Here is a 13,614-nt window from a genome sequence, read left to right as displayed (position 1 = left end):
CACTCAGCTGGGTGACAGTCACATGTGATCGCAGAATCCGTCTCTGTCGCTTTTTCTCCTTTTGTCGATTCGTAGTGCCGTGCTGTTGTTTTCAACATGTTTTCGGTGTCAAAGAGTTGTTTTAAAAGCTGTAAATGCCTGGCTACGAGCATGTCAGGTGGGCAGAGTTGACTACCCAGAGAGTTTGCTCAGCACTCCTATTTTTTTTAGCCATTTTCAGAGTAACAGGAAGGATTATTATCAGTCGGGAATGTGGCTGGCACACTGGACGGATTTTCAAGAACGTCAAGACTCTGCCCGACCTTTAGAAGAGTGTGGAACAAACTCACAAATCAGTTAGTAAATGTCAGCATGACTACAACTCCTGTTCCTCCTGAACAATGAGAGCGATGAGAGAAAGGGGAATCTTGGGAGGGGTGTGAACAACCAGAGCATGGAAATATTTAATGCCCCAATACGGATGGAAATACAGGGAATATAAGATTGGTGTATCTTGAATTCTTTGATTCCTTATCTGCTTTGTGTTTGGACTTGCTTTGAAAGGGAAACACTACCACTCCCATTTGTCCTGAGGTTGTGTTCGAGCCAGCTAGCTGCATCTCACACTGCATTGCAGAGAGAATTTTACACAAATGAAACGACGTGCAGTGCAGCGAGGGGTGATATTAAGGTATATGAGGTTAAGTAAAAGCAAGCGCTCAGGGGACGGTGCATGACATGCTGATAAATTTGACATTGTGAAATTTTATGGGCTATTAACCTCGCACGTCTTGCCCCCTGCTTTCCCAAAGATTGAATTATCCAATAATCAGAGGGAAACAGAAATGCTGTCCAACAGCAGGATGACTCCAACTGTTCTTTGGAACAGCTCCTGCTTTCCATTGCAGTGGTTCAGTGAAAACAAGACAAAATGCTCTCAAGTGATAATTACAACAAGCCCTGTCATGTCAGTATAAATCTGTAGCAAATAACACATTTTTCTGAATTCAGGCCAAACGGTTTTTAAGTCCCTGTTTCGGACACAAATTTTTTTTCTTCCCCCTAACACCCACCACACACACACACACACACACACACACACACACACACACACACACCAAACATATACCTCGTCATAGTGTATCAGTCCATGCTGTAAAACATTAGCAGCTCTGTAAAAAGGCCATTTAATGAGCACCTCAAACAGGACACACTCCTCCGTACACACACACTCACATTCTTTGAGCTGCCGCCACTCCCGTTACTCCCCCAGCTCCCACAAGGCATTTAGAATTAATCTCCCCGAAAAGCAAGGAGTTTTCAACTCTGACATCACACATGCACACACGGTCGTAAATCTAACTTCAAATCTTAAAAAAGCCCTTTTTTGTTTAAAAAAAAAGAAGAAAAAAAAAAGGCCTCCACCCTTTCTCTTCATTCTTCCACATCTTCCACTGCTGGATAACCTTATCTCTCCCTGTGATGTTACAGCAGGCTCACTCTCTTGGAAGAAACTTGTAAGCAATGTTAAATAAATTCTGTTTAAAAAAAGAAAAAAAAAAAGAAAATCGGCCCTCTGAGAACAGAGTCACTTCTCAACACACGCAACACATCATCACTTTTGATGGCTTGTTGCAGTAAAATCAGTTTTCCTGTGTAAACTATATGGACTGTACAGCATGTGGCAAACTGTGCAGACTTTATGGGACCTAAGAGCCATCCAGTGTGGGATACTCTCCCACCCCACCCACCAACACACACAAACACAAACGCTCACACACATGCAAGCACACACATGCACACAGAAACTTTTGTGGAACTTTGTATTGGCAGCTGCTTAAAGGTTTAGTGACAAAGTAGCAGTTACCACAAGATGTTCCTGTGAATGACCCTTTGGATTGCGTTCAGCACATGTGCTTTTATTTAGAGCTCTCCAAGCTTTCCTTTATGGAGAGGGAAGATGACTCTGATTTCTCCGCACACAGAATATCATAGAAACTGCACATTTAAACAATTTACAGTTAGCCATGTGCCGTCCCTTCTTTCTTCACGCTCTCTACACCTTTCTCCGGAGAGTGTTGGAACCTGATCCAAACACAGCTCGATTATGTTCCCCGCGGTAGCGACACCTTGTTCAATGATTTGCAGAGTCTTTCAGGTAGCCAGCACCACTCTAGTCAAACAACATTCATGCCACTGTTGGGCAAACAAATCACAGTAAAATCATTCCAAATGTGCTGGTGTAACTCTGGTTGGCAACAGTGACCAAAAACACGAGCAAATGCTGCTATCAGGAGGAGCCATCAAGTCTTGGGGCTGATATGTGACTCAGCGCTGGCTCAGGTTTTGTCCTGGATTCAATCTGAACAAAGTCATCTGCAAGTTCGGTCAAACTCGGCTGCCTGTATGAGCTGCTACTAAACCGGTCCAATAACATAACTGCTTACATCAATTGTCCACTGTTAAATCCGTCAATCCTTCTTACTATGAATCCTTTTTCGACAGACTAATTTCTGCTTAGCTACACCGGCAGCGTGGCTCCGGGAATGGCCACATTGGCCATTTTCATGATCGATTTACGTCGGATGTCTTCAATTAGGATGTTAACGGATGGATTGCGAGCCCCACACTTTGCATTTAACATTGAATATTAAATGATTTATTTGGGTTTATTACCAAAAACCTACAAAAAAAATAATGGCACTGCCATTAGTTATTGTTTCGTGCTCATTTGCAAATGTTAGCACATTAATATATTAAAGTATGGTGGTAAATGTTGTAAACCTACACTTGCTAAACATTAGCGTTGTCACTGTTAACAAAGCGTTAACCTGCAGGGCTGGAAAATAAAGCTGACACCGAAGTGACAAAACTGCAGTTTCTCAAATGGCCCCTTGACGCTGGCTCCAGAAGCGAGTCAGTCCCCCAAAGACCTCCATGTTTACAGCCTGCTGCAAAAAAAAAGCTAATTTCACTGAACCACTGTACAGGAGGTGTATTTTTTTTTTTTTTTTTTTTTTTTTTAATAACTCACCTATTTAAATTGTGTTAAAGCTTAAAGTTATGCATAATTAAGGGAGTAGCTGCTTGAAGTGACAGGCGGGTGCCGTCACAGTTGCCGAGCTGCCTGCAGTTTTTCAGCAACCAGGCTTTGTTCGCCCGCCTCACCTTCATCCATGCAGCCGCCCGTTTTAAGATCAGCCAAGTAAAGCTGAGTGAGGCTTTGATAGCGACGGCCAGAGGTTCCAAGAACTGAGCTTCAGAACTGCTTTTCAAGAAACCTATGGGGGGGGGATGTCACGGAGGGTCCGCCCATTATTTAGTTACGGTCTGCACCGTTAACTTGTGAGCATGCTACCACTGGGCCTCACTACAGCGTCACAGCCAGTGCGACCGTCAAGCTCTTGTGTTTATTTAATTAATCTCTGCGATGACAAAATGTGGGTTTTTATAACCAAAACCGGGGTATTGCGTAACACAGCTTTACAGTCATGTTGTTGCTGTTGTTGGGGGTTCTGACGACATCAACAGACAGGGCCTTATTTCATCAGGAATCGGGAGTCTCACACTTGAATCTACTACACTGCCAGAGGGCAGGGCATTTCCAGTCTAAATGAATCACCACATACCTCCAGGAAGTAGGCGTGGCTATGACTCATGGACTCAGTCCTGACTGTTGTCTCCTGTCTAAGTAATTGTTGACATTTATTCAAGCATTTTGCCGGTACTGTATCTATACAGGATTTCCTTTCTAGTATTTCAGCCTGTTATCAGCAAATCACCCTGTTCTTCCTTCACACAGCTAGCTAACACAATATTTGTGTAGTGCTGTCAACCTGTAACTTTCTACACGTGCAAACATGCAGCAGAAAGAGGAGATTTATTTCACAAAGTTAGATGCCAGTGGCCTGCTGGGTAACAGCAACCTAGATATACTGTATTACTGACAGAGCAGTGGCGTTTTACAGTATTAGCGTTGTGACCAAGTCAGATCTTGAATCTCTGTGGATACAGTGGATGTTACGTGCCACCCCATCTGGGAAATTTAAAGTCCACATCAAGACCTGGGTTAAAAATTAAGCTAGATTTCTGCACCTCAGGTTAAATCTGGATGCTGCGTCAACACTGACAGACACCTTGTGATGCACCAAGTTTTTTTTTTTTTTTTTTTTTTTTAATGGAGTCTTTGAGCTGTTGCAAATGGGGCAAAGTGGGATACTGCTGGAATCCGAGCCCTCGGTTTCTCTCTGGCACTTGGTGCACTTGATGCACTTTCCCAGATGCCTTTCAAGCCACATCAGAACACAGATTTTCCAGAACAACACTGCTTTTATCTTTGTCCTTTAGTAAGCGGGTCAGTGAGCCTTGTGTATGCATTCCTCCCTTTATGCAATTTGCACCTGTTGTCTCTGAGGTGCACCTTCAGATAAGCCCTGCCTTTGTCCCTAATGTACTGAGTTCATCCTATCACTGTGCCCCCATAGAGCTGAGCACATTTCAGCCCTCTTCTCTTTCCTTCCTTTAAAGAGTGAAGACACTTAGCTTCTGTCTGCCGGTTTGTTTCATGGGCCTTTGCGCAGCGGATCAAGCCAGCTTCTCACCGCACCAGTCCCACTCGACGGTGGAGCCTGTGGGACTGGAACAGAGCACTGGAGGCACTCAGGGAAGGGTACGATCCTTTCCAGCTGAGACCACATCACGTTTAACATTTCCAGGCAAATATCAGTTCAAGATACCCGCGCAGCAGCCAGTTGGACTCACTTTGATTGACCATTGTGCGTTCTCTGTGAACAGTCTTCGTCTTAGGTGTATTGATTGCATTTAAACTCCGCAGGAGGAATAATGCAATCATGTCATCAGGAGGACAGAGTGCAACTACAGTATAAGTTTTCCATGACTATTGTTAAGCTGCGCACGTGCCAAACAATAATGCAGTAATAGCACCCTCTCTTTCCCTGTGTGTGTGGTATTGAGGATAACTGTCTGTCATGCTGTTAAACTGATGCCCAGTGGCTGTCTGCATATGATGGGTTGTGTCAGACCACCCAAGAGAACTGCTGGTGGGCCTCAGGGATGAGAGTATACACTATTGGCATATTTGTAGAGAGTGTGTGTGTGTGTGTGTGTGTGTGTGTGTGTGTGTGTGTGTGTGTGTGTGTGTGTGGAGGGGGGTTATAGCGAGAAAAGCCTTTTTTTAAGAAGTTCTGGCAGAAAGTGTCTGTAGGATCAACATTAAACATGGAATCTTTTCACTAATGTGTCGTGTTGGACCAAGTCATCACCTCTTCATCTCAACACTGCTGATTGTATGTAGAGTGCCATTTGTGTGAGGCACTATGGATGTAAATTTGCAGGTTGAGGTTTGGGGTTTTCAAGTCTAAAAACATGTTATCATGTTGTATAACATGATAAGCAGTAGTTTTCTCACCTCGTATTAATTATGAGGTGAGAGAAAGAGAGAGAGAGAAAGTGAATGTGTTTGGATCTGTTTGCTTTCAGGTTGATGGATGTCTGTTGAGAGAGCGAGGTGTTATGGTAGAGAGCACATGACTTATCAGTTGAGCCGTTTCTCCCTCTCTTTCATACACAGACACACACAGACACACACACGCACGCGCACGCACACGCACGCGCACGCACACGCAAACTTCCTCCTTCAAAAAGCTGTCCTGTTAGTTGAAGATATGATCTGTGTTTTTCCCTTCACCCAGAGCTGCTGAATAAAAGCCCTCTTTATTTAATCGCCTGCTCTCTGTGTGAACATGTGTGTTTATGCCTGTGTGTGTGATGTGACGGTGTCAACGATCACAGACTTTATTGTCTGTGGACAACAGTTCACACATCACAGAGAACGTATAGTTCAGGCACGTTGCTTTGCTTTGTCTGCCGTATGTTCTCGCATACAGCAGGGCATTAACTCGGCAGAGATTCCTCTCAGCGTCTGCGTGTGTTTCTTGCAGACATAGATGAATGTGCGACAGGCCGGCACACTTGTGGGGCTGAGCAGACCTGCTACAACACCAGAGGCTCCTTCACGTGCCAGTGTCCTCCAGGCTACCAGAAGAACGGAGAGCACTGTGTGGGTGAGTCACTGACCCAGAACACACTCTGCTCTCACTTGATCACCAGATTAAAACGCAGGTCAAGCCTTTAAAAAAAATGTGCTGCATCTTCCTCATGACTTTCTTGTACCTGCAGACAGAGACGAGTGCGCCCTCACCCACTACTGCATGCACAGATGTGTGAACACCCAGGGATCGTACTATTGTGAGTGCAACGCAGGTCACAAGCTGGCCAGCAACAACCACAGCTGTGTTGGTAAGTCACTGAAAATCCGTGTGTACGCGTGTGAGTGGGTGAATTATCAAAACCTTGTGCTTCAGTGCTTTGTTACTCAGAGACAGCCTATCAGAACTTTTGTTTTGGGATGTGTATCCACCTAATCTGCTCAGTTTAGGCACCTGTTGTTACTTGAATGCCTCATACAACATAAAAACATAATGAAAACTAGAATTACAGCCTGGCAGTTGTACACCTCCACCAACCAGTCAAATTGCAGTTTATATCAATGTCTGTCCAGACTCAAATAATATATGTGGTGAAGACTTTGAGCAAAGATAGCATAGATAGCTGTATATGAAAGTGGACGTAACTTCCAAGTCTGAAAAATGAAGCCGATAGAGATGTGCCTTAAGCTGCAATACCGCCGAATGCTGCGAGAGGTTGGTTCCAAAAAGCTTTCAGCTCCATTCAACTTCTTTAAAAAAGAAAAAAAATTCAGTCAATACATTTTTTTGAGTGTAGCTAAAGTCCCCCTTTTCTTATTCGTTTTCTGGTGGTCCATCTCAAAATAATGCCTTCATTGATTTAAAAAATTTGCTGTGTTTTTGGGGGCGGCTGTTTGATTGACAGGCCTGTGGTGCAGTCAGGTTATGGCTATTTGTGGGCTGGTCGTAGTATTGCCGGGTTTCCAATCAGATCGAGTCAGATCCACCACTGGCTCTTCCCCTGCTCGTCCACTTCCTGCTCCAAACTGCTCTGAACTAGCAAGATGGCGACGGCCAAAATCCAAACTCAAGGCTTCATAACACTTCATTACAAACCAATGAGTGACGTCACTGTTGGTTGCCGCTTGACTCCGAGGAAATTCCTGTATGTGTTCACATCTTGGCCAATAAAACAAAACAACAAAAGTTGTTGCCTTGACAGTAAACAAAGCTTGAAATATGGATGTTGCTGCAAAACCGACTTAAATACAGTTATAATCACATTGATATAAACAGCTGCGGTTTAATACACAGCAGTTGATGTTAGCTCAGGTGTAGTGTACCAAAGTCTAGTGTTCACACTCACTGTGTTTCTCTGATTCCTCAGTTTTCTCAAGATGAAGATATTTTAAGGCATCGTTTTAGCTAAACAAATGGTGCACAAGCTGTTGCTTTAAATGCCCAGAAGCTCAGAACTATCATGAGATTGACCCATACAAGCTGAACCCACACAGCAAATCTCCTTCTTAAGTCAAAAGAAGTTATTGAGGGTGTGATAGAGAGATGTTTTTATTTCTGAAGCACATTTAGAAATCTATCAAAACCCATGACTGGCTCCCAGCTATGCTGAAACATGTGTATGAGTGGTTTTACTGAACTGTTTTAGTCTCTCTGCCTCCTTCCAACCTCTATTTTGGAAGCCAAAACACAACTTCCCTCTGGGAAACAGATGAGCCAATCAAAGTATTTGTAGCCGCTGTTCTTTCTCAAGGCAGGTTTATATCTTACCTGGCCATCATTCTTATCCGTTATGATAACAATGTACTTTCCATGCAGTGTGCAGCGCTGTTACAATGAAGAAACAAGCCGTCAATGATCAAAGGTTGTAAACAAACCGACAGTTTAGCCCAATTATCTAAACCACTTTATTTGGAGGTAAAACCGAACAAGCACGAGAAGTTGGAAAAAAAAAATGTATAGAAAAATATGATTTATGAAACAAAATAAAAAGGTTTAACAGACTTGGACTGTTGTGGTTTTGGAGCAACTGAGCCACATTGGAGAGAGCAAGGATTCCTCTCATGGCTTTAATATCCTGTTCAAGAAGGGACCAATTGTTCTCATGCCTCCATATACAGTTTTGCTTTATAATCTGTATAATCATCTGACTGCTTGTGTTTTTGTTTTTTTTTCTTACCCCTGCTGACTTCTTTCAAGCAATGTTGCCGTGTCTTAAAAAGATGTGTCACTACTGACAACAAAACTACAAAATGAAGTCCAGTGTAGAAATAGTAGTGAATCATCTTTATCGTGTCCATGTAAGTAAAACACCTGCTTTCGTTCCAGATGTGAATGAATGCGACGTGCAGAGCCCCTGTCAGCATCACTGCTACAACCTGATAGGCTCCTTCCTCTGCCAGTGTGACCACGGCTATGAGCTGGCACAGGACATGGTTTCCTGCCAAGGTGGACACACACACACACACACGCATGCAGGAACACACACATACTTACGATGCATGGACTGATGTATTCATTAACTGTGTTTGTGTGTATTTCTTCTGCACAGACATCGATGAATGCAGCCTGTCCAGCTACATGTGTCAGTACCAGTGTGTTAACAGCCCAGGAAGTTATTCCTGTGAGTGTCCACAGGACTATCAGCTCCAGGGAAACAGATTGTGTCAAGGTACTGCAGTCCTCCCCTTTCCTTCTCGTGAACCTTTTCTTACTTCCTTCTTTCGTGTATTTATTTATCTATCTCTGACTCTCCTCTCTGTTTTCACACACAACACTATTCCCGAGCAAGTCCTGTCCTCTTCCCCTCTTCCTCCTCCTCCTAAACTGTTTGGAGATAACTGTTGAAGGAGAACTTGGTTGTTCCTTCTATCATCCACTCTCCTACCTCTGGAGCAGGACTGAAGGCCACTCTGAAACCAGTACTGTCATGGAAAGAATGCAGAGGTTAGGCAATGCAAACATAGCAACTTTGTGTTGCCCCGCTAAGCCACCTCTGTGAATTTATATGCATGATGTTGGTTTCTTGAAGTGGATTTATTTGAAGCTTCGGCACTCTCTCAAAGGGAGAGTTGTTATTTTTTCCTTTCCCCCCTCGGTCAGGTGCAGGCTTTATAGGGGGAGCCATGAATCCAGCCTGTTGTGTCAAAGGGACATTTTGGTGATGAATCCAGGTTGCTGTGCCAGAAATAGCCCTGTGGTTTGGGGCACATTTGATGGGTCTATTTTCATGGTCTTCCAGGGAAAGAGCTGGAGTCAGGCCTATGCGGGGTTGCATGAGGGGCTTCCCTTCGACGAGAGATCTGTAGGCTTCCCTCTCGTGTTTCCTTGCATCTCCACAGCTGCTTGAAATGCAGCTACAAGCATGAAACACCATTCCTAACTTTTGCACATCCTGAATTTTGACTGTACTGTCACAGCTCTGTTTCATGAAGCCTGTGGAGTTGTACGTTATATATGTTGTGTGTGCTTTGGAAGAACACTACCATTGTCATCCAGCTATTTTTGACTATTCAGTACTTTTTAATCCTTCCTGTCAATGTGCCTCAGACATCAATGAGTGCGAGACGGGGACCCACGAATGCCAAGATGATGAAATGTGCTGGAACTATTACGGAGGCTTCCGCTGCTATCCCAGAAACCCCTGCGAGGCGCCTTACGCCCAAACCTCTGAAAAGTCAGTAAACATTGTCAGCTCTTTTGTTTTGCTCTCATCTGCACGATCAGTTGTAATCGTTGTGTGTTTGCAGTCGCTGTATCTGCCGGTCTCAGGCTGAGTGCCAGAATCTCCCACCGTCAATCGTCTACAAGTACATGAGCATCCAGGCGGAGCGGACCGTGCCAGCTGACATCTTCCAGATTCAGGCCACCAACATGTACTCCAACACACACAACACCTTCAGGATTAAAGCTGGGAATGATGCAGGCGAATTTTTCCTTCGGGTAAGTTGATGTTGTGTTGCATTAAAACATGGGCGAGGGTGTAACCGGTCCTCAGGGGCGAAGATTAAAAGTGATGCTCCTAAAAATCTGCCAACATATTAATTGCCAAACAAGACTGCTCGATAGCGTGTGAATTAGCAGTAAATACAAAGTAGCTGACGCTGAAATTTTTTTGTCCTGATGACGACGCGAGATAAAAAGCCAGAATAGTTGTTACAGTTCATTGAGGGGAAAATTAATGTTTGTACCAATTTTAATCGCAACCAGCCTGTTTCCTTGAAATCTATCCGATAGTTGCAGAGATATTTTAGTGACAGTACCGACCGTTCTCGACAACATGATTTGAAACTTTCAACTTCTCACAATTTGTTTGCAATGTTGTGAAAGCTGCCAGTTTACACCAGGGCAACCAGAAGAGACGGCGTAACATCATCCTAGCAACGACTCTCTGTATGTCGATTTTAACTGCTATTTCTTGTGGTTGTTTTGTTGCTGGATATAATTCGTAGGGGCCTGAAACATGAATGAGGATCGTGTCCGTGAGTTACTTGCAACGGTTGCATTTTTAGTCGCGACGAAACTGTAAAAACAAGAGGATCGAGAATTTGGTGCCCCCTACTGGTGCCTCAACAGAACACGCAGGAGGCTCATGCAAGCTCCCACTGTTAACTTGGGAGAGGAGATCTTCTTTTTCCAGTGCAGTCGCAGCATTCAGAGCAGTTGGTGTCCTCTCCAGTAATCACAAAAAACAAGGATTATTGTGCCTTACATTCTAAAACTGCCCAATTGCAATTTGACAAACTGGGTCACAACAACACCACCAGCTGGCTCAAGTTGATCTTCAGACAGTCCAGTTCACACTGCAGCAAATTTTCCCTGCAACGTTCAAAAACAATTTCATCTCGTTGCGAATCCTTCATCTATACTAAACTTTAGTCTGGACTAAAGTGAACAACATACTGACGTTGCCATCCCTCGAGCTGTGCCAGTTGAAAACATGGCTATAAACAACATAAATAAACCTACTCCAATGTACTATATCCTACTAATGTTAAACTGTATCATAAATATATACAGATTAATCACATGCTTGCACCTTGGCTGATCATATTTTTTTTTTTTGCAGCGTTCCAGCAACGTGAGTGCCATGCTGGTGCTCACCAAGCCTCTGTCAGGCCCCAGGGAGTACGTGGTGGACCTGGAGATGATCACCCACCATCTGACCATGCACTACCGCTCCACCTCGCTGCTGCGGCTCACCATCATCGTGGGGCCTTACGCCTTCTGAGCAGCCCGCATACGTCTGGTTCAGCAAACATAGCAGTGTAACACAGCAGATGCCTATATCAGCATAACATTTTCAATACAATACATGCATACAACATTTAATGGACTCAAACAGCAGCTCCAATACGCTCGCTCAAGTCAGACCACGTCTTGATCTAATGTGACCACTGGGCATCTTTTTCTATCAAGGTGCTTATTAATGGTTTCAGTGTCTCCTGGAAGCTCTGAGCATCAAACACAGGGCTGAATAAAACCTTTTTTTTTTTTTCTTTTTTTTTTTTATCTTTAAAGTTGAATCATGTTTGACAGATTTTTGAAGTGCCTGAAGAAGAAAGATGCTGAATGCAGCGTTTTCACTTGTAGTGGTTGTTTGCAATTTCCCCAACAATTGGGAACCGAGAGGTAGCACTCAGGAAAAGAGGCCTAGTGGACACACATCCTAACTGTGATGAATTATTGATGCAGTTGTACCTACATTTTCCACTTTGTTCAGACCAGAAGTGCTTACAATATTCTGTGTGTGCATCGGCTGTAAGAAAGACAGAAAAATCTATATAAATGTACATGACAAATACCCAGTATGAGCAGCTTTTGATACCAACATAATTTACAGACTTTGTAAATCACAGCTTCTATTGATAAATGTTAGGGGTTAGTACTGCTGCGCCGCGCTCTTTGTGCAAGTTTCTGTATAGTTTGCCTCATGAGTAATAATTTCCAGAGAGGTCCAGGAACAGTTCAAAAGTGTAAAGGGAGGGAATTAGCCTGTGAGTTGAGAGAGTGCTAAACTTTGTATTAGAACAGGCTTAATGTTCGCAGGCTTTACTCACAGGAGTTAAGTCATGTACATACCTAGGTAACAAATCTGCGTGTGGATGTTTGTGTGTGTGTGCGTGTGTGCGTGTGACTGGCTTTGTTTGTGCATGCAAGCAAATGTAAGTGTGAAACTCAGAGGGAGAGAAAGGGAAAGAGTGAGAAAGAGCTCGTTCTCTGCCTCGGCTCTGGTGGATGTGGTTGAGCTGTTTATGCGTTTCTGTGATGCCATCCCAACAACTTTCGGTCACACAGGCAATAACAGAGATTTTTGAACACGACCAGGAAATGACGGCTTTCATAACACACCTTGGCGAATTGACCGCTCGTTGGTGCCACAGTGATCCTCCGGAGGAACAGCTGGACTTTTCTAATGTGGGTCCCAGTCAAGAAGTCACCCTGGCACCAGGCTGGCTTACGTGATAAAGATAATTACAGCGTTTTGCCTTGTAGCTGGTTCATGTGCGACACAGGGGATTATTAAAGTGTTAATACAATGCCACCAGACTTTTTTTGGCAGAATGAAAAAATCTTTCACTACCTGCTTTGCCTTTCATGACTCCACGTGTCTGCTCTGGCTCACTGCTGAAACACTGTAAACTGTTGACCCACAGCACTGGAAACCACATAGAAAACTAACATGTTGTCACCACTCCGCAAGTGTCGAAAGTTATCCAACTTTTATGTGGTTTCAGCAGTGATTGTGCCATAGTGCCTTAGAGGTATAAACACAAAAAATAACACTAAAGTAATCACTCATGCTGTCAAGACTGTTAACTTTCTTCAGTGAGATGCCTTAATGTTTTTTCTCTTCTATTTAAAATATATTTTGTCATTTGTATCCTGTATTGATCGTACTCTGAGAAGCAAAAGTTATATTGTTGAATAAAATATGATGTATAAATGGGGGTAGGTTTATTCAGGGTTTTTTTTTTTTATAACTGAAGAGATGAACAGCTTTAAAATGTGTGAAAGTTGATCATCAGAATAGCTGCGCACCAAAGTAAACAAGTTCTGACGTCACGTACGTTATAATGGAAAAAGCAGCAGTTGGATGAAAAGCTCTGCTGCTTTTTCCGTGCTGTAGCGAAAACGTAAGGATGATTTCATCTGAATTTAACAATGATAAATGCAGTGAACCTGATGCCACAGCCATCATATCTATCTTATTTAAAGAGATCCAGAGGGGATACAGTAATATAGTGTATTGAGTCAACGTGTGCTGAGGGACAAATGTGAAGCCTGCACACGCACACGCATCATATTTAGATGTGAAATTGGTTGGGAGTGGTTTTATGGTAAGTTGTTACTCAATCATGCTGCTGTCTTGGGCTTTAGTCGGAGCAGCGTGGGGATGTGTAAGATGATACATGATGTGTCATTGTTCCCCGAACCCCATCTCAAGCTCGCCGCTCATTGAAGCTGTGTTTCTGCTGTCCGTGCATGATTCAACCCCCGGGAGAGAAAACACTACTCACCCACTTTTTCTGTGACTCAACCATGTGCTGGACCTCTGCAGAGGAGCAACATTTTCAAGTTTTTGTTCTTGATTAATATTCCACTCAGGGTAACAGTGAGGATAATTAAC

The 13,614-nt window shown here is 43.6% G+C and overlaps 1 protein-coding gene across 1 annotated transcript in view; it reads left to right on the top strand.

The window, feature by feature from the left end:
- Positions 1–12,934, top strand: part of efemp1 (EGF containing fibulin extracellular matrix protein 1) — a 33,383-nt gene extending 20,449 nt beyond the window's left edge. Inside the window, exons 8-14 of the mRNA XM_069144637.1 lie at positions 5,940–6,062; positions 6,178–6,297; positions 8,313–8,432; positions 8,536–8,655; positions 9,534–9,660; positions 9,734–9,926; positions 11,053–12,934. Of these exons, the coding sequence (XP_069000738.1) occupies positions 5,940–6,062; positions 6,178–6,297; positions 8,313–8,432; positions 8,536–8,655; positions 9,534–9,660; positions 9,734–9,926; positions 11,053–11,214 (965 nt within the window). The 3' untranslated portion in view covers positions 11,215–12,934. The remainder of the gene's footprint in view (positions 1–5,939; positions 6,063–6,177; positions 6,298–8,312; positions 8,433–8,535; positions 8,656–9,533; positions 9,661–9,733; positions 9,927–11,052) is intronic.
- The last annotated feature ends 680 nt before the right edge of the window (positions 12,935–13,614 follow it).

This window comes from Embiotoca jacksoni, unplaced genomic scaffold (genome assembly GCF_022577435.1).
Source record: "Embiotoca jacksoni isolate LCO1_2020_lvr unplaced genomic scaffold, fEmbJac1.0.p SCAF_12, whole genome shotgun sequence".
NCBI lineage: Eukaryota > Metazoa > Chordata > Actinopteri > Embiotocidae > Embiotoca > Embiotoca jacksoni.
Note: the sequence above shows the minus strand (reverse complement) of the source record. Positions and strands in the feature narration are given on the sequence as shown.